Source organism: Cnephaeus nilssonii (genome assembly GCF_951640355.1).
Source record: "Cnephaeus nilssonii genome assembly, chromosome: 11".
Taxonomy (NCBI): Eukaryota; Metazoa; Chordata; class Mammalia; order Chiroptera; family Vespertilionidae; genus Cnephaeus; species Cnephaeus nilssonii.
Genome location: NC_137082.1, coordinates 25,447,741 through 25,469,397, shown reverse-complemented (window position 1 = coordinate 25,469,397; position 21,657 = coordinate 25,447,741). Strand labels below are relative to the sequence as shown.

At 45.2% G+C, this 21,657-nt stretch overlaps 1 protein-coding gene across 2 annotated transcripts; it reads left to right on the top strand.

The window, feature by feature from the left end:
• Positions 1-1,579: 1,579 nt before the first annotated feature.
• Positions 1,580-17,186, top strand: LAMP5 (lysosomal associated membrane protein family member 5; the record flags this gene model as incomplete). 2 transcript variants are annotated; one of them, XM_079784188.1, is made up of 6 exons in its annotated part: positions 1,580-1,643; positions 2,176-2,348; positions 2,720-2,851; positions 2,971-3,076; positions 4,379-4,567; positions 17,008-17,186. In XM_079784188.1, the coding sequence occupies 6 exons, from the start codon at positions 1,580-1,582 to the stop codon at positions 17,184-17,186; spliced, it is 843 nt and encodes a 280-aa protein (XP_079640314.1). The 2 variants fall into 2 exon arrangements, with proteins under 2 accessions (XP_079640314.1, XP_079640315.1); XM_079784189.1 differs by lacking the exon at positions 2,720-2,851.
• Positions 17,187-21,657: the final 4,471 nt, after the last annotated feature.

Sequence of the window (21,657 nt, the reverse complement as noted above, 5' to 3'; positions counted from 1 at the left end):
TTGTTAATAGAGGAATAGGTTTAAGAAAATAATCACAGACATTATGGAGCAAATATTATATCAAAATATTAATTTATTTAAAACAGCATTCTATATATTTCAGGAATGTGAATTAATGATAAAGTTTAGATTTCAGCTTGTTATTTGGTCACTGAGTAAAGATTTTTATGGAAATAAAAATATGGTATATTTTGGAATCAAAGTATTATATAAGAAAAAATAAAGATGATCCCTACAAAGTCAAAGCATGTGATTTTTCTATTTTAATTCTAACTGACCATGTGATACTTAGGAAGGTCATTTAATTTATCTGAGCCTTAGTTTTAGTATATATACAACCACAATAAGGTATTTCTTCCCTTGCCTGCCTTCTAAAGCTGTAGGAGTATAAAATTTGACAATGGCCCTTTATATCATTATTTTATGACCTTATATTACTGATTATTCACATAATGAAACCCTCTAAGAATTAAAATATTTGGAGGTCACTACAATTGATGAGGACTGCAAGTCTGTTGCTGAAATAGCTGTATTCTGATTCTGACTTACAGAGAGAAAAAAAGGTTAGCTACCAAGAATATAAATATAGGAATTAGCTCAGTAGTATTTGTTTTTCTGCCCCATTAGACGCTGAACAGTAATATCAGTGTGTGTGTGTGTGTGTGTGTGTGTGTGTGTGTGTGTGTGTGTGTTTATATAACTATGAAATATTACTAAGAGACCCTAGGTGACCCTCACAAACTTCAGGTTCACTTACATTCCTCTTGGCACAGTAAATACAATATAATGAATGAGGGTAGGTAGATGACCCTAGAGTTCAGAGTGCTCATGCAATCAGACAGCAGAACTCACGGGAAGGAAGCCCTATGGATATACGGCATTGACTAATGGCCTTGTTTGGGGAGGCAGCAATTTAACTTTAAACCCAGGAGCTCATTGCGAGCAGGGAAGAGGAGATGTCTCCCAATGCAGGAAACGGTTGCCATAGCATTTTCCTTCCCTCTTACTGCCTACTCCTCCACCCCTAAAGCAGCAACAATTTGTGCTCTACTATTTTCTTTCAGGAGCCAGATGCATTTTCAGAAGCCAGGACTCCCAGTCATGTGATTGTGATATCTACACCACCTACTAACTGTTTTTGGTAAGGATATCAAATAAGTCCATTAAGTTTCTCAGGACAGAATCATCTTTGCGGATGGAACTGCCGAACAGGAAACAGACTGAGAGAGAATTTTAACCCCCGCCCCCAATCTCATTGGCCCTCTGCACAATCCAAGCCACAATCACTCCGGCAACACAACCCATTCCTTTCAGCACTCGCAGCCCTGGACAGCTCCCTCGCCGCGCGGTTCATTCCCCTGCAGTGAGCAGGATCCTGTTCAGCCTGCATCGGTCGGTCGGGTGCGGCAGCCGACACCAAGTCCTCCCCAGAGCTTGCAGAGCACGCGCTCCATCCCTCCTCCCTCTCGGCGCCCCCGCCACTGGCTCACCCCAGCTCACTCCAGACGCGACTTTAAGGGATTCCCTCTCGGACGGCCTCTGCAGCAGCACATCTGGCCTCATTCGCTGCAAGGCAACCATGGATCTCCGAGGAAGAGCCGTTCTCAGCTTTAATAGACTTCGAGTTCTCCTAATGCTGTTCCGTGAGTAACGATCGCGAGGGCCGAGTACAGTCTTTGCAGAGAAAAGAGCCAGCATAGTAAATAAAGTCGGTAGCTTAAGATGTGGCTCATAACATTTTGCGTGGTTTTTTTTTTAGGTGGGGGGAGGTGAGGATAGGAGTGGAAGGAGGGGGCAGAGGGCTTCCCTGCTAGGGGCAAGGAATTCCCCAGAAAGCCACACACCTGTATGCCATATCCTATACCGGCCTGTTCGTGGGGTCAGAGCATTGGTAAGAAAGATTTGGTTTAAAATCCTAAGATTTTTTTTTTTTTAAAAAAAAGGCCAGTCCCGCTATAAATGAGTAAAGGCTCCATTTTTAACTTTATTTTTATTATAAATTAACAGCAATGGGCTTGAATTTGTTGGCACTAGGTTAGAGAAAAGGCTCGCAGAAAATCCACAGCAGTCGGGAACTTTGTCATCCCAGAGCCCGCAGACCAGGATCTCCAACCATTTGTCACCAGACGCGTGGGCTCACGAAGCCTGGAACCGATAGGATTTTTCCCCCCACAGATACAATGGCTCGAATCACGGCAGAACAAGAAGTGGAAAATCTCTCAGGCCTTTCCACTAACCCTGAAAAAGATATATTTGTGGTGCGGGAAAATGGGACGACCTGTCTCATGGCAGAGTTTGCAGCCAAATTTATTGTCCCTTATGATGTGTGGGCCAGCAATTATGTCGATGTAAGGAACCTTTTCCTTCCCAGCTTGCTCCTAGGGCTCCAGGGGCGAAGGGCACCCACCCTCAATGCCCTATGAAGGCCTGGGTCGCCTGCCTTGCCCCCTTGGCCCCTGCAGGCTGCTCCTGAATGCTGCATGGGGGTTCCGGCTTGTAACGCCTTCTGCTCGCTCTGCCTGCTTGGAAAGTAACCCCCTCTCTCTGCTTCCCTAACGGCGGGGTCTGCACGTAGAGCATCTAACCGCATGTTCCCAGACCTGGGATCACGCGCGCAAAGGAGAGCCCAGGCGTGCAACCTGGAGTGTGGACGCGCCGCCTTTTACAGCCCCCACTGGGGCCGGGCGCGCTGAGGGGTGCGGGGCGTCTGTGTTCCCAGCTGATCACGGAACAGGCTGAAATCTCACTGACCCGGGGAGCTGAGGTGAAGGGCCGCTGTGGTCACAACGAGTCGGAGCTGCAGGTGTTCTGGGTGGATCGCGCGTACTCGCTCAGAATGCTGTTTGTAAAGGTAACTCGGAGCCCAGGGGGGCGCAGACTCTCCCGGGAGGGTGTGGGCAGGGGCCGCCCCTCAGTTTCTCCGCCCGGAAGCTGCAGGGGCAATTGATGCGCGCCTTCTCCGCTGGGCAGGAAGGTCACAACACCTCCAAGGGCCCCGAGGCGACGTGGAGGCTGAGCAAGGTCCAGTTTGTCTACGACTCCTCGGAGAAGACCCATTTTAAAGACGCAGTCACCGGTACGTAGAGGTCAGCAGGGCTGGGGAGGGAGCCTGGGGAAGCGCGGACACTGCAGAAGCAGAGGCACGGAGGCCGAATTCCTCAGGAAATTTGGAAATTTTCTGGAAACCGATCCTGGCTTTGCGCTCCCAGGAGTGTTCTCCAACGCAGAGAAAGAGGAGGCGCCAGTGCGTCCTCCTGACCTCAGGCCTGTAAGTGCGCGAGGAATCCGGCCTGAGGACCAAGCAGGCACCCCTGGCCTGATGCCAGGTGAGAGTCTCCTCTGAGGGCCTGACCTCCCCTGGCTGCCTGGGGGCGACCTCTTAGGATCTGTCCTTTCGAGAGGCGCAGGGAAGGACAAAGCTGCATAATTTTCTGCTCCCCGTTTTCCTTCTCATGCGCTAAAACTTGAAGGGAGCGGATGACTTTCCCGTCAGGATCTGATGCCTTCAGTATCTTTTTGCGCAGGGCGGCAGGGCTCCCACGCCGTCTGCAGTCATCGACTGAAGCCACCCCAGAGTGCATTCTGAACCGTGGCCTAATTTATGAGCTGTTTCTGCCCATCATTTTAACAACTCACCCAGATTCTCCAAAAATATCGTGGCCAGAGGAATGTCCATTCCTCAAATAACAAAGTTTGTGTTTGCAGGCGCTGTCAAAGACCACATTTAAATGTATTGATTGGTTTTCTCAGTTGTCTAATATATTCATAATGAGGCCTTCGATCTCCTGAGCACCTGGGCTGGGAAAGATTTGTACTGAGCATGTGAAAGAATATATATGTCATCTTTCCCTTCTCGCCCCCTTTATCATCACAGTAAAAAATAAAAGGGCTTTTTTTTTAAAATTTTTCATAAAAATTCACATTCAAGCATTTTCCCAGGGTGTCTGCCCAGGACACAAGAAATCTTGCTTTGTGAGGAAGATATTTTATTCTTTGGGGACCAGTGTGAAATGTGGCAAACGGAGTCACTGTTCTGGGTCTTTGGGATTTGCATTGTTAGGTTTTATAGAGTGAAAAGGGTTGGGTTTTTAGGTATCATGCTCCTTTTCTAAAAAGAAATTCCAAAATGTTCCCAAATTCCAAATGAATGTCTAAGGAGCTCCTGCTCATGAAGGAATGGGTGCATTTGTCCTTCGACGCCACCTGATGCCACAGGCAGAGCCCCAGCTCTGGCGAGGTGACACTGCCTGGCCGCACAGAGGGTTGGACGAGATCTGGAGCTGACAGGCAAGAGCCATTTCCCTGGCCGGGGAGGTTAGGAGCCAGGAGGGTTCTGCCAGCCAGAAAGGCCTAAGCTTTGCTTTGGTTTTCCCTGCAGCTGGGAAGCACACAGCCAACTCACACCGCCTCTCTGCCTTGGTCACACCAGCCGGAAAGTCCTATGAGTGTCAGGCTCAGCAGACCATTTCACTAACCTCCAGCGATCCCCAGAAGACAGTCACCATGATCCTGTCTGCAGTCCACATCCAGCCCTTTGACATCATCTCTGATTTCGTCTTCAGTGAAGGTAGGTTGTGGGGGTGGTGATGGGAGGAGAAAGGGAGGAGGTAAGAGAAGGCTGGCATCAGGATGGACATGGAAGGGACCTGCCAAGGGTCCCAGGCTGCAGCTTGGATTTACTCTAGGCTGACATGACACTATCTCCTTCTGTAATGTTTTTCTAAGGCTAAAGGCTGTAAACTGGATTATACCAACTTTCTTCAATGTCTCTTTCTTTTTTCTTCCCTCTCTCCCTCCCCCCTTCACTTCATTCTTCCCTCCCTTCCTTTATTTCTTTATCTTTCCCTTCCTCCTTTCCTTTGCCAAAAGGGGAACCTTGGTAGGAAGAAAAGTAAGAAAATCAGCTTGGAAAAATATATACAATTTTGGTTTAAATATTTTCAATCAAGAAGCAGCTAAAAATCTCAGAGAGCCATAGGTTAGAGAAGGGCCTTTTCTTCTGTGGCCTCCGTTTCTCCATGTTCTCTCAGACCCTTCCAGCTGTAGTTTCTACCACTATGAGTCCAAGTTCATGTGTGGCTAGAATGCAATAGGGGTGTGTGTGTGTGTGTGTGGTGTGTGTGTGTGTATGTGTGTGTGTAGGTCGCATGGAGACCACAGAAAGAGAATTATGAAGACCTGCCTCCATCCAACACTCACTATGTGGGAGGGATACCCACAAGGCTCCAGAGAAGCATGGGTCCCACCCAGACCTGCTCTCTCTGGGTTGTAGAGGAAATGAGCTTCGCCGTCTGTGTTAGCCCCTGAGAGGGCCTCGGGCAGGTTCAGGGCATCTCCATTCTCCTGGTTCTCTGCCTCCCAGCAGAGGCAGGGCATGAAGAGAGCTCACCTTTCTGCAATTTGTCCAAATCTAGCCACAATTTACACTGGGCAAATGTAGGGCAAGTGAATTCTTCAAGTCATTTGTTCTCTCTCTCTTGTCTGGGGGAGGTTGTTAAAGACAGGTATATATTCTGTTGACTCCTTATGGTTAAAAAATGGAGAGAAATTCTGATTGCTTTATGGATGACTTTTTTGGGGCTGGGGCTCCCCAGGTGAACACAGTTATTCCAATGTTCAGGATATTAGAGAGTCCCCATCTGTGTCACACACAAATCACTGTCATTTCCCAATGAATCCAGCTTTCATAAAATGCACATCCCACTCAAACCAAACTGAATAGATCCACACACCCGCCCCCGCCGCCACCACCACATGATCAATTAGAAGGCATTTGAGAATTCCTATGTTCTTGCGAGAAGGGCCTGCTTCTTTTTCATCCTCGTATAGTTAGCACCTAATACAGTGCTTGGCACATTGCAGATGCCCAGCTAACTTTGGCTGAATTGATATTCTGAAGCTGTGCACTCAATTAATAGAGACTTCCAAATGCTTCCATGCCAGGCGAGTCAGAATCTAATTGATTTAGTAAAGCAGCACCACACTTAACTGTTCTCACAGAAGGATGGCCTATTCCATTTTAATGTATTTTCTACAAAATTGAAACTAAACTCTGTGTCAAGACCTTAATGTTTTTTTAAAAAATCTGTTTGATTACAGAATTATTTATACATGTAATAATGTCTGTCTTAAACTGAAAATATTAAAAATAATTAAATGTAATTGGATTTGTGATTATTGATGATCAGGGATTTATTATGAAAATATTGGATTGTGTAGTATCAGTCCCCAGGGTCCCTATCATAGATGCTTTTGAGTTTATATGGGTCCTTCCAATAGTCTTTAGTGCCTTTTGTTTTTTTGCTGGTCAGCTGTTCTTAGGCACTCCATTACTTCTTGGTACTACTGGTGCTGTAGTTGCTGCTTTTACTAGTTTCTTACCAAAACCTTGCCCTAACCCACTCTGGGTTAATTCTAAGTTGGTGCTTATAGTCATTCATGGACTGAGAAATCAAATCTCAGTTTAGATTTTTAGAATTGTGCACAATGTCAGAGTAAGTGAATTCTGAATAAGGACCAGAGCTACTTTCCTAAAAACTGCTGAAGTTCATGGCATGGACTTAATGACATCTTTTGTTTGAAAAGCAGTTTTTTATCCACTTCCAGTTCCTAGATGGGCGTGATAGTCTTGGAGTGTTTGTACCTAAGCATATATAACGTCCTAAATGCAGATATATTAAGCACAAGAAAATTGCACCTGTCTCACCAGGCTTCTCTGGGTAATAATTAGGATGTCCCCTTCTGTATGGTGCCCTGGGATTTAAGCCTTGGAGCAGGCAAGCCCCATTCAGAGTCACTCACTGGATCGATGTGCCTTTGTATGGTAGGGGCTCTTTTGTTCCTGGCTCCTCCTTGTCAGAGCCTCTCAGACTCCCGCTGTGTTTTGTAAGAGACCATTTTATTTGGTCTCCATTCCCCAGAATAGACCCTCAGGAGGCCCTGGCCGTGTTGTGGATGGCTGTGTGAGTTTGAGTGGAGCTTGCCTGGGTGTGTGGAGGGGGGGCGGTGGGGGAGTTATCTGGTCATATCTGTATGCTCACTGCAGGATGTGTACATGCAGTTGGTCATGTGTGCGCAGGACCCACAGCATCGGGGTTTCCAATGAAGAGTCTCTTTCCTGTGTAAGGGGGGCATACCTGGCAGCCTGCAATTTCACACCTGCCTGCTTAGACTGAGAAAAACAAGGAAGGAAGGGTCAGTGAAGTGGATTAGTGGACACTTTCAGGGGCTTTTCTCAGCCCAAATGGAGGTTGACGTCTTTATCACACAAATCCCTTTGGAGCACTGAGCTTGGTTACTACACCAATCCCAAGAGAAAGTCTCCGAGCCCAGCAAAGTCTCCAGCGGCAGTGCGCACAGGAATCTGCTGCAAGGTGTACAACTGCGGTGATCGTGCTAGCATGCAGAGTCTGGCTCAGTAGGTCTGGGGCAGGGCCCATGGTGCTCCATTTCTAGCCAACCTCCCCGTCCCCCCCTCCCCGTCCCTCCCCGCCATGCTCCTGGTCTGTGGAGTACTGTGGAAAAGATACGACCATGGGAGGCAGTAACACACAAGCTTTATTGGTGCTTGGACATGGTTGCATGAGAAGGGAAGCTCCTCACAGCATGAGGCTGACCAGAGGGAGGCACCTAAGGACCCCCATCCAGGGGGGGAGGAGTATTGAAGAGGGGGGTACCGTGCCTAGGTGATGTCTGTCACTGGGTAGCACAGTGAGGAGTCTCTGGGGTTGGAGAGCTCTGAGGGGCTGCAAAGAGGCTCTAAGCCATATAGCTACAAGGCCCTAGCTTATCAATGGGTAACAGCTGTTGGCTGAGGTTTATTATGCGAAGCAGGTAGGCTCTAAATGGCTAAAAATCTGCTTGTTTGGGCTGTTTTAAAGAGAATTGGATGTGTAAAAATTTGAGTTTGGCACCAGTGGGCTTTTCAGCTAATGGATCTCAGTCTTCAGTGGGAAAATAAACCACCCAGGGGCCAATATGCGGCAGCCACCTTGGCTCATTTCCATAACAAATACACTTTGTGTGCCGTCCACCTCCCTGCAGTTCAAGGCACCCCTGTTGTTCAGTTGGGGTGGATTAATTTGTCCTCCCACAGTTAATTCCTTGTGTGTCCCTTTGAGGGCCCCAGGAGATTCCTGTATGTGATGGGGTGGGGGATGCGGCACTGGGAGGGGACCATCAGCCTGAGCATTGTAATGGCTTGAACTAAAGGCAACTTTCATGCATAATGACAGAAGAAACACAATGGAACACGAAGGGTACCTCTATTCCTCTTTATTAAAAATTCAGGTTTTACAGGCATTTACACGGTACCCCATATAGGCTGGTTCCTTTTTAATTCTCTTTTGAGGAGAAAAAAAAAACAAGCAAACCAACCTGTGAAGAAGGTACTGAGACCCCCATTGACAGTGGGGAAACTGAGGCTGGGAGAAGTGAAATTATTGGTGAAGGCTGCACTCCAACTGGCTGCCGGGGCTGGGGCCAGAACCTGTCTTTGGGTATCAGATCCTGTGCTCTTCGCCTCTGAGAGCCTCTGCTGCTTTTGCTCAGCAACTATAACCAACATGTGGAGGCAGGAGGCACCTTTGGGAAGGTCATTGGGTACCTTGGACTCATGAGCTTTGTGTCATTGCTGCTAATGACATGAATGGGAGATGCCACCTGGTCTGTATTTTACCCAGAACTATGGGAAAAACAACTTGTGTTCTAGTGGAAATGAATGAGCCTTACCTTCCTCTGTATACCATCCCCAGTAGTGTTACAGAATTTACCAGGCAACCGAAAAATACACAGGAGTACCCGGAGGTACAGGAAAAAACCATTTATTTCCAGATGTACTAGTACCGTGACTCAGGGGAGCCTGTTTCCAAATCCTGAGCAAGCCAATATGGAGGAAGCTTTCTCTTTACACCCTTTGGTTTCTTTGTCCCCCAAATAAGGATCAGACTTCCGGACCTTTTGCAGGCTTTGCAAAAAGCCCCATGTGTGGGATGTGGGACTGAGACCCAGTACCTAAAGGCCTGGCCTGACACCAGCGCTGATAACCCCCTCCGGGGATTGTGTATTGTTCATGGTTTATGGCCCCTGTAAAAGGTGAGTATTTAGGTAAATAGGTCTTGCAAGACCAGATAATTAAGAAAGGGGCAGTGACTAGACTATAGGCTACAGGAATGTTCTTTAGGGATACTGATTAACTAGGTACAGAGTCAGGCTGCTGGTCTCCCTGCCAAAAATGTCTTATTTTCCTCATCAGTAGGTGCCCCGTGGCTAGCTGCCATGCCACCAACCCAGGGAGGGTTTGCTGATGCTCATCCCAAGGGATGTGTGGAACATCCCAGTCAGAAACATGTCACCCTGGGTAGTTGTTTCTCAGGGCCTCCTGTATAAGCATCTAGATCAGTGGTTCTCAACCTTTCTAATGCCACGACCCTTTAATACAGTTCCTCGTGTTGTGGTGACCCCCAACCAGAAAATTATTTTCATTGCTACTTCATAACGGTAATTTTGCTACTGTTAATGAATTGTAATGTAAATATCTGTGTTTTCCGATGGCCTTAGGCGACCCTGCTAGTGGTTCTCAACCTGTGGGGCCAGAAACTATCTTTGGGTATCAGATCCTGTGCTCTGATTGAGAACTGCTCTCAGGTTGAGAACTGCTAGCAGCGTCGCCTAAGACCATAGGAAAACACAGATATTTACATTATGATTCACTAACAGTAGCAAAATTACAGTTATGAAGTAGCAACGAAAATAATTTTATGGTTGGGGGTCACCACAACATGAGGAACTGTATTAAAGGGTCGCGCCATTAGAAAGGTTGAGAACTACTGATCTAGAGAGAGATAATTCTGTTATTAACACTGTTGAGAACTTGTTGAAGGCTGGAATATAGAGCCCAGTGTAGGGCCACATTGACAGTTCTTGGCACTGTCTTGGGACACAGTGCATTAGTGTGGGTTCCCCAGAAGCAGATCCTAAGGGAGTGTATAAGGGCAAGCAGTTTACTTAGGAGGTGGTTCTGGAAAGCACTGGCAGGGATTGAGGAAATGAGATGAGATAGGAAGGCAAGGCAGCCCACACAGGTCCATTAATAAGCAGATTACTACTGTGGGCACCTGGGGTCACGCTGCTGGAACCTCTGGGAGAGGCTATAGGACCCACCTCATGTATCCCACCTGAGCTGGGAGGGGAAGGGGAAGTAGGGGAGGGGGCCAGCATTTACCTGCCAACTCTCATGCACTCCATCGGGGTAAAACACAGATTAGATGGCATCTCCCAATCATGCTGTTAGGAATATTAGAAGTCATGATAAAAACTCACGAATTCAGCGTGCCAACAATCTTTCCAATGACTGCTGGAGTGGAGGGGCAGGCATTGACTCTGGGTCGTCTAACTGCCTTGTAGTCAAAACCCGTGGGAATGGGTGGCAATGGTAAATGACAAGACATGGTTCATGTCTGCTACACCTTGTTACTGGGAGATATAAACTTCCCCTGGCCTGGGGGAGCTTACAGGTTGGTGGGAGAGAGTTTACACATATCCTTCTTGTGCTTGCCCTGTTCCTGACACACAGAGGCATAATTAATATTTAACATTTCCTTCTATTGTAAATGAAGGTAACAACCCACAGTAGTATCAGTAGTAACTGTGACATTGTCACAAATAGCTATCGTATTTTCATCTCTTGTTAGTTTGTACAGATCTTGCAAATAATTCTCACTACTTTGTAAATCACAGCCAGCATACATGTGTATTAACAAAAAGTACCTATAGTACTGTCTTTCCAATTATTTAAAAATATATTGATAGCTGAATTTCAGTGTAATCTGTTTTAAAATATTTTATTTTTATGGATTTATTAGCATTATTCTAAGAAGGGTGTTACAGTTTCATCAAACTAGTACAAAAAATGATTACAACCTATGGTCAACCATGGCCTAATATATATTAAATGGAAAATTCCATTTAGTAGGTCACGGCCAGCACTGTTTATTTATTTATTTTTTATTGATTTCAGAGAGGAAGGGAGAGGGAGAGAGAGATAGAAACATCAATGATGAGAGAGAATCATTGATCAGCTGCCTCCCAACCCAGGCATATGCCCTGACCAGGAATCAACCTGCGACTTACTGGTTCATAGGTCAATGCTCAACCACTGAGCCACTGGGTGCCAGCACTGTTTTAAATAAAAGAGAATAGAATAGAGTATAAAATTATTTGAAGCACAAAGTAAGGGTAACTATTGTTTTGTAAAATTCTGGTTTTAGTTGTGTATGTATACATCTGTTTTGACTTGTAATTAAAATTTTCTCCCTATGGGTTAGAGGCAGTTTGAAAACACTGGCTGAAGCCTAAACGGGAAATGCGAGTCCTTTATGGGTTCACAATCTCTCATCTAAAATCTTGGACAATTTTCAGAATTCAGAATATTGTAGATTTTAGGAAAAAATATACTGTCATTTTGCTTTCCACAATTTCAGTTACCTATGGTCAACCATGGTCTAAATATATAAATGGAAAATTCCAGAAATAAACAATTCATAAGTTTTAAATTGTGCATGCTCTGAGCAGCATGGTGAAATATCTTGCTGTCCCACTTTATCCCACCTGGTCTGTGAATCATCCCTTTGTCCAGCATATCCACATATCTGCCTTTAGTCACTTAGTAGCTGTTCAGGTTATCACATTGACTATTACATATAGCAGAGCCTATGTTCAAGTAACCCTTAGAGCCCATGTCATTCACCTCACTTCATCTCATCACTCGGGCATTGTATCATCTACATCATCACATGAAGAAGGGTGAGTACATTATAATAAGGTATTTTGAGAGGAGACCACATTCACATAACCTTTAGTACAGTATCCTATATAATAAAGAGGTGATATGCAAATTGACCATCATGCCCTCGCACAAGATAGCCACCCCCTTGTGGTCACAAGATGGCCGCCACAAGATGGCTGGCAGGGGATGGCAGTTGTGGGTGATCAGACCAGCAAGGGAGGGCAGTTAGGGGTGACCAGGCCAGCAGGAGAGGGCAGATGGGGGCGATCAGGCCTGCAGGGTAGAGTAGTTGGGGGCAAACGGGACAGCAGGGGAGGGCAGTTGGGGGCAAATGGGACAGCAGGAGAGGGCAGTTGGGGGTGACCAGGCTGGCAGTGAAGGGCAGTTAGGAGAGAACGGGCCAGCAGGGGAGGGCTGTTAGGGGCAAACGGGGCAGCAGGGGAGGACAGTTGGGGGAGTCTAGGCCTGCAGGGGAGGGCAGTTGGGGGTGACCAGGCCAGCAGGGAAGGGCATTTAGGGGCAAATGGGCCAGCAAGGGAGGGCAGGTGGGGGGGGAACCAGGTCTGTAGGGGAGGACAGTTAGGGGCAACTGGGCCGACAGGGGAGGGCAGTTGGGGGGGGGGGCCAGGTCTGTAGGGGAGGGCAGTTGGGGGCAACTGGGCTGGCAGGGGAGAGCAGTTGTGGGGGACCAGGCCTGCAGGGGAGGGCAGTTGGGGGTGACCTGGCTGGCAGGGGAGCAGTTAGGCATTGATCAGGCTGGTAGGGGAGTGGTTAGGGGGTGATCAGGCTGGCAGGCAGAAGCAGTTAGGGGCAATCAGGCAGGCAGGCAGGCGAGCGGTTGGGAGGCAGCAGTCCTAGATTGTGAGAGGGATGTCCGACTACTGGTTTAGGCCCAATCCCTGTGGGGTCCCAGATTGGAGAGGGTGCAGGCTAGACTGAGGAACAAGCCCCGCCCCCCTCGGCCCCCCAGTGCATGAATTTCATGTACCAGGCCTCTAGTATTGTTATAATTGTTCTATTTTTAGTTATTGTGGTTAATCTCTTACTATGCCTAATTTACAAATCACTTTATTATAGGTATGTATTTAGAGGGGAAAAAAACATTATCCTATATAATAAAAGGCTAATATGCAAATTGTCCCCTCGACCGGGAGTTTGACTGGGAATTTGACCAGGGGGCAGGGCTGGCCCACCAACCGCCTGTGGCCCCTCCCCCTGGCCAGCCCAGCCCAATCGGCCCCATCAGAGTGGGCTGGTCGGACCCCACCCATGCACTAATTCGTGCACCAGGCCTCTAGTATACATATATATATGCAGTTTGGTGTTCTCCACAGTTTTAGACATTCACTGGGGGTCTTGGAAGATATCCACATGGATAAGGGAGACTATTGAATTAAGAAGACTGCAGACTCTGATTGCAGCCCCCTGTAATAAAATACATTAACATATCTTTATCATGCAATGAAAAATGTGAATTTTCAGACTAGGTAGGATGAATGAGAATCATGAGCAGGCCAATGGTAACACAAGTCAGGTTTTGCTGCCAAATGAGTGATAACAAAGTACTTTTGATTTCCAGAACTTTGTGGATTTTGGAATGGTGGATAAGGGATAGCAGGCTCAGGAATTCCCCTTTATTTGACCTCTTAGTGGAAGGGGATGGGTGAGGATGGGGGGATTCAGTATTTTTCATGATACTTTTTGACATCCTCTTATTTCCCATGATTATTTTTGAAATGTCCATCGTTTAATATTCCCTTTAGAAAGCCCTTCCTGTGCTGTGTTTAGTTCATTTTTTTCCCCTAACGCAACAAAAAAAAACTTTGTTAAGAAATAAAAAACAGCCTGGCTGGTGTGGCTCAGTGGTTGACTATTGACCCATGAACCAGGAGGTCATGGTTCGATTCCAGGTCAGGGCACATGCCTTGGTTGGGGGTCAATCCCCAGTGGGGGACATGCAGGAGGCAGCTGATCAATGATTCTCATCATTGATGTTTCTAGCCCTCTTGTCCGCTCCCTGAAATAAAATTTTTAAAAAAGAAAATAAAAACAAAAAACACAATAGTAATTTAATTTGGCAATGTATTCATGCCAAAATACATTGTGCTTTTCTTCTCTGGAAAAAAAGATGGGATATAAGATGTTATTTCTCATAACTACACCAAAGTTATTATCTACTTAAGAATAATATATCTGGCACCAAATCCGATATGTAGTGTTTTTTTTCCCCCAACCAATTTTTTTCCCAAGCAATTTTCTGACACTAACTGGGAGTCCTACAATTCCACTCAATTCTGACATGATCCACCTGGAGATACCATCAGATCCCACAGGTTAAGAACTCAGCCCTACAAGACTACCCCTCCCCACTTCAGACAGCAATCTAGCCAACCTGCTATATATTGGAGGTTTTCACCTCCTTCTCCTCAGGTCCGATTAATTTGTTAGAGTGGCTCTCAGAACTTTATTAGATCACCCATTTATAAAAGGTCAGGGCACATGCCCTCTCTGAGTGTGCCATTCTCCCTATATATCCTTGTGTCCACCAACCAGAAGCTCTGTGAACCAGTCCTTGTGGAATTTTATTGAGATATCATTGCAGAGGCAGGACTGATTATATCACTGGCCATTGGTGATTGAACTCAATCTCTAGGGCCTCTCCCCACCCAGAAATCAGGGTTTTTGGGTCCAAAAGTTTCAACACTTTAATCACAGGGTTGGTTCTCCTGGCAACCAGCCCCCCATCCTTAGGTGACCGAGGGGCCTTCCGAAAGCCCCCTCATTAGTATTAACTCAGGTGTGGTTGGAGGGGGTTTGTTATGAATATCAAAGTATGAATTTTCAGCCAGCACATGGAAATTGAGCAAACCCCACAATCTGTGTTAACAAAACACACACAACAGTGTGTTGTAGTGAGGAAAACAAATAACCTTTTTTGTTAACAAAATCCCTACTCCAGGGACTCCATTTCTGTTTATTGTTCTCTTCAAAGATACAATGCGGGATCATGGGAAAAACCAGCTTTCTGACTATGGAGTTGTAGGCCTACAGCTGTCCCCGGTGCACCTTGTAACAACGGCAAGTCTTTTCCCTGGGAAATGGGTATATTTGACCACAGGCTAACGGTCAAAGTGTTGGACTTGTTAGAATTGAATCAAAGAGTGAAAAATACAAGTCCCTTCCTCGTTCTTTCAGTCCTTCTGGTTGTAATAAAAAGGCTCAGTTTAGTGATAATAATCCCTAACATTTGCCAAAATATCTTTTAAAAAACTATTAATTTTTTTTCAGTTGGGGAATGTATATATGTTTATGTTTACATATTTAAACAGTTTTATTCAGGTATAATTTAAATACAATAAACTATCCATATTTAAATGTATGATGCGCTAAATATTGACTTAGAACAAAGCCTATGAAGCTATCACTATAACTAAGAAATATCAACATATCCATCATCCCCAAAAGTATCTTCATACCCCTTTGTAATAAGTTTCCATCTCCCTGATTTTTCGGAAACTGAAGGTATTTTCATGACCAGTACATAGATCCACAGAGCCCAGAGCCCTCCTTCCTTCCCGCCTTGTGATTTGGTTGCCTCTGAATGCCAGTGACTCAGGTCTTCTAAGTACCTGACGCTGACTCTAACCCTAGCTCATGTCTGCTCAGTACTGCCCTGACTATGCTGAGTCAGGCTATTTGAGTTCAGATTGGGGCTTCATTTACCCCTGGGCAAATTCCTTAGTTTTTTTCTACCTCAGTTATCTAATGTGTGAAATGGGTGTAATGTGTTTACTGCATAGGATTGTTATGGAGATTAAATGAGGCAATCTTTGTACTTAGGACTGAAAATTAATTTAGGAACCAGGCATGTTAAGTATGAGCTTTTAGAAAACTGCATATTTGCCTGTGAATTTCCAGATTCTTTTTATTGGTCTCAGGTGAGTTGAGAGGGAGGACTGTATCAACAGGGATTCTAGAGCATCCTGGCACATAGTAGTTGCTCAATAAGCACTCACTGGGTCATCTTTACTTAAGAACTTGGTCTTTATAAAGAGATATCTAAAGCCTGTTTTATCCAGTTGTGGCTCGTAAGTTTGGTGAAAGGCCACTTGTTACCCACAGGGGGCAAAGGATCCCAAGTAAACATGTACTATTTGCTAGGAATGCACTTCTGGTCACCTCTACTAAGTATCTGACCACCAGGTTTCCCCAAAATTGCTTTTCTGATTCTATGTGAAAATGGAGACATAGGGCTATGAAACTTTTGAATTTTAAGAGAGTAAGATTGAATCACCCTGTGTGCTAGTAACATTTTCTTTCTTGATCTAGGTGCTGGTTACATGGGGTATTCATTTGTGAAAATTCACTAAGCTCCGCACTTTCTTTTAAGATTTTAGTATATTTACATATATTCAAATGCACAAATCTGAAGTATTTAACCCAATGCATTTTTATCTGTACTTGCAACCAGGTAACTCTCACCTAGATCAAGATATAGAATATTTCCATCGCATCTGAAAATTCCCTTGTGTCCTGTTTGCCAGATATAAGGACTTTTATTATTTTAATCACCATAGACTTAGTTTTACCTGTTCTTAAACAGGTAAATGGCATCACACAATATGTACTCTTTTGTGTCTGACAGGTTTCTTGGTCTTAATTAGAAAGAATTAAATAGGTTTATAAAATGTTTGTACCATTTTCCACCAATGATGTATGAGAGTTCCAATTGCTTCATGTAGTTGCCAACATTTGGTATTTTCAGAGTTTTTAAAGCTGTATATTTGTGTACAATTCTCTATGTGTACATTATACTTCAAGAAAAAGTTATACAATCAAACCAATAATAAAAATGATGGTGGTTGTGTCTGACACTGAAAATTGAAAAAATCATCTGAATATTTTGTTGACATTGGCCAGGAATCCAGTAACTGAATGTTGCCTTATTTAATTGGTATATTTTTATTTTATATTATGCAAAAATATTGTGATTTAGCCTAAGAGTTTGTTGGGGAAATATAGTTTCTGAAAACACACACACACACACACACACACACACACACACACACACACACACAAAAAAAAAAAAAACACACAGGTCTTCCCAAAGTTTCCTTGAGAGAGATTTTCATCTCCATTGCCTTTAAATTTGGGTAGGAGGATGTATGATTTAGTGCCTTTGGACACGAGCTCACTGCTTTTCTTCTTCTTTCCCATTTCAGAGCATAAATGCCAGGTGGATGAACAGGAACAGTTGGAGGAAACCTTGCCCCTCATTTTGGGGCTCATCTTGGGTCTCGTCATTGTGGTAACACTGGTGATTTACCACATCCACCACAAAATGACTGCCAACCAGGTGCAGATTCCTAGGGACCGGTCCCAATATAAGCACATGGGCTAGGGGCCTTTAGGCAGGCAGCCCCAAATCCTGTCCCCCACCTGGATCAGATAGAGACACAAAAGCACTTTACCACCTTGTACATGGGATACACCAACATAGCTACAATCCAGCAGTCCTGGGTATCCAAGGCTTGCTTGGCCAGTGTCCATGCTTAAACCCAGGGATAGAGGGATCCTTTTGGATGCAGGGGGTGAGTGGCAGTTGTTCTCTCTATGCTGGAGGATGGGAATAGGGGGGTCAGCCAGCTTTCATGCTCATGGTGGCTTGGCTTTGACTCTTAAAGGAGCAACACATAAAAGTCAGAGGGGTATCTGGCCCCAAACTTTATTGGAAAGACACTCCCTTTGGGAAGACACCCCTTTAGGTTCAGAGAAATGGGGGTGCTTTGGTCCCTTGAACGCAGCTGGCTTACCCTACACAATTGTCAATGCACATGAAATACAACCTCATGCTCCCTGCGGCAAGACCCCTGAAAGTGACCCACGCTTCTGGCTGGCATTCTGCATGTCTAGTGATTGTCTTGGGAATGTTCCACGGCTACCTGCACCCAGTGACTTCGCAGCACAAGCACTTGGTCAATGCCACTCTGCAGAGTTGTTTGGACTTCACAGTGTGCCAGGTCCAACTAAGGGGACCTGAAGAATCAATCAATCCATGTGAGTTTGTTTTTCAGAATGAATTAAAACACTACAGTCTAAAGTTTGGCTGCTTTCTTAAAACTAGAAAACAAACCAAAAATGGTTTCTTTGGCATCCAGAGGAGGGAGGGGAATGATGAAGACGGGGTATTCATTTCTGCAGGAGAAAAAGCAAAGGATGGGCAGGCGGCATTGAAGGGGATGTGGGCCTTTCCAGGTGACAGAACATGGATTTCTTTGGCAATTATATATCATTTTAATGATGGCACCTCTTAACAATTGGTCTGATATTGCCTCTGACGCTTCTTGGTCTTGAGTTTGGTATTTCACTTTGGACAAAAAGCTGGACTGGCCCAGCTGGGTGTGGCTCAGCAGTTAAGCGCTGACCCAGAAACCAAGAGGTCACCAGTAAGATTCCCAATTCCTGATCAGGGCACATGTCCAGGTTGCAGGCTCAATCCCCAGTAGAGGGCGCGCAAGAGGCAGCCGATTGATGATTCTCATCATTGATGTTACTATTTCTCTCTCCCTCTCCCTTCCTCTCTGAAATAAATTTAAAAATTTATTAAAAAGCTGGACTGAATATGGTAGCCTAGGTGGAGTTTTATTTGAAGTAAAATGTAATTTATTGAAACTTCATTATTTGAATTTCCCACATTTCCTAAATAATCATTTTTCAGAAGATCTAAGTGGGGGGAGAGGAAGTCTATCTTCTGGTGTTAAGGTGGACATCCCCCACCCCCTGCAGTCTCCACCACGTAAGAGGCAGCACGAGTCCATCCCCTCCAGCCTTCAACTGCTGGCAGTAGTGTATCCTTAGAAGTCCAGGATCCCAGCAAATCTTGATAAACATCAGCCAGTTGTTACCCAGGTAGTTTGCTGCTCTTTCAACCTCAGTCTTTCCCTCTGAATCAACTTTCTTCAGTGTCTGTCTGGTACCAGTGAGGAAAAAGCCCCAATTTCTCATAAAAGTTGCACGTTTCACAGGGAAAAGGAGCTGCCTTTGGTGCCTGTGAACATCTCCCCATGGTTTATTCCATTCTGCTATCATCTGTGATCATCTTACCCCCTGGGCCAAACTGGACAAGCCCTTTCCTTTTTAGCATCCCATGTATCCTTTTTTTTTTTTTTTTTACAAACTTCATTATTTATTGGAATCATCCAAGGATTTTGGGACAAATGAACACTTAGATGTACCAATAAGTTAACCTTAATTTCTATAACCCCTTTAGAAAAACTTTTAGAAATTTGAGCCATACATCTGAAAATTCCATATTTACTTTCACAACAGTAAATTTGTGTTGTTTTTTAAAATTTACTTTCACAAAGCATAGGACTCTATCAGTTTTGATAGTCATTTAATCATTTATTCAACAGTTTTTGAGCACCCACTGAGTGCAGGCTCAGTGTTGGATATACAGTAGTAGACATGACAACTTAGAGTCTATAGTGGAGGAGTGACAAGAAAACAACACACACGCAGGTCATTCTAAAAAGAACACAGTACCCTGGCTCTTTTCAGAAAGTTGTCATGTGCCCACATCCCTGTGTCTAAGCTGACTACTTAAATCTTTCTAGGATCCAAATTTATTTTTTTATTGATTTCAGAGAGAGGAAGAGGGAGAGAGGGATAGAGACATCAATGATGAGAGAGAATCATTGATCGGCTGCCTCCTGCATGCCCCCTACTGGGGATCAAGCCCACAACCTGGGCATGTGCCCTGAGTGAGAATCGAATCATGACCTCTTAGTTCATGGGTTGATGCTCAACCACTGAGCCACACCAGCCAGGCTAGGATCCAAATATTTTCCTTTTTCTTTTTTCAGATATTCTTCCATATTTTCTTTTTCTTTTTTTTTTAATTTTTATTTATTTATTTTTTTATGGTATCACATAATTGTCCTCATCCCCCATCCCCACCCCAAACCCCTCCCCATGTATGCGCCCACCCCCCTGTTGTCTGAGACCCCTGGTTAGGCTTATATGCATGCATACAAGTCCTTTGGTTGATCTCTCCCCCTTTCCCCCACCCTCCCCTACCTTCCCTCTGAGGTTTAAGAGTCTGATGGATCCAAATATTTTCAATCTCAAACTTAAGAGTGATTTTTTCACCTGCAAAATGCAGTATGCTTAAAAGCTGTAGTACTATGACTATCATATCACATCATCTTTTTCTAGCTAGCTAGAAAAAGGTCTCAAGTTCAGCCTAATTTCTTTGCTCCTCACTTTATTTCTCTCAGCCATGTCTTCATCTTCATTATCAACTGAACAAAACCGGGGTTGGAGGCTGCTGTTTGGGCAGGCGCAGTGATCTCTGGGCAGGAAGACCAGGAGTCCAGAGGCACTGAATCAGTCCCCATGTCTCAGTCCTGGGCTCCTTTCACGGCCAGAGACACTGTTTGGCAACTCACAGCTGCTACTATACCGGGAACAAGCTGAGGCTGTAGCTCATCTCTCTGTGTTGCTCCCCAAGCTCAGAGATGAGAGAAAACAAACAGACAAACCACAGATGCTCAATAATCCCTTTAACCGTCCTTTTTCATTTTTCACTGGAGTTTTAAACACAAATGCCTCTGGGCACAAACGGATATTGGGTTGGGTTGCTGGTCTGCCAGCTTGGAAAAGCCTGGCTGGAGCAACCTTATGCAGGTTTCTATGGGGGGAGCATGAGTTTCATTTAAATTCTGAGTGGGGTTCTTGGCAGGGTTCCCCTATATTTGGGAAATAGCTCCCTGGAAGCTTTCTCAGGGGGCAGGGGAGACTTTGTTCTCCAGTCTAAACTATGACCACTGTCATCTAGCCAATTGCCCAATCTTTCCATGAACAAAGAGGTGGCAAAGCCATGTGGGTGTAGGTGTGGGTGTGGGTGTGGGAGGCAGCCGAGAAAGGTGGAGGATGGGAAGGGAGATGGTGGGGATGCCCTGCAGCATCAGGTGGAGGCAGCCTGCTGTGTGCGTGTGCTGGGGTGTTTTACCTGGAGGTCGTCCAGGCTGGCGTTGGGCACAAACACTTCCCTGGAGGAAACGCCTCAGAAAGAGGCAGACACCGCTTTACGTTAGTGTCCAAGTGCAGTTTGCAAGCAGCCTGCATCAGAATCATCCCAGGGGCCGCCGAAAAAGAAACATCAGTTCTAGGACATCATCCTGGACTGAGTGAGAATCTCTGCAGTTTATTGCCCTCCCCAGGTAATTTTTTACAACAATATGAAAACTGGTTCACGCTCGGCCTGTGTTGCTCAGTGGTTGTCGCCCTATGAACCAGGTTGTCGCCCTATGAACCAGTTTGATTCCCAGTCAAAGCACATGCCCAGTTGTGGGCTCGATCCCCAGTGTGCAATATTCAGGAGGCAACCAATCAATGATTCTCTCTCATCATTGATGTTTCTGTCTCTCTCTCCCTTTCTCTCTGAAATCAATAAAAAAATATATATATATATTTAAAATCCTTTGCTATTAGCCTACCTGCAACATTAGCCAAATTATTTGGCTTCTCTGTGCTCATATTCTCATCAGAAAATAGAGCTCATATGCCCAACGCTACAAAGTTATTTGCAGATTCATGACAGTGCATTAAGTCTCTAGCACATTGCCTGGTGCACTGGAAATGCTCTATAAAAGGTATTACTGATGCCATTTTCCTAGCATAATTCTTAACACATCTATCCGACTTTACCTGCCATACAAGCTCAAGAAAGACCCAACGGGACTGACGCAAGGGTTTTAAATCTGGTATCCACAGTTTTCTGTGTCAGTTTATTTTGATTTTAGAGTGTTTCTGTGCAGGGATTTCTCCCCACCCCCAGCCAGTAAACTACTTAGGTGGGGAAGTCCATG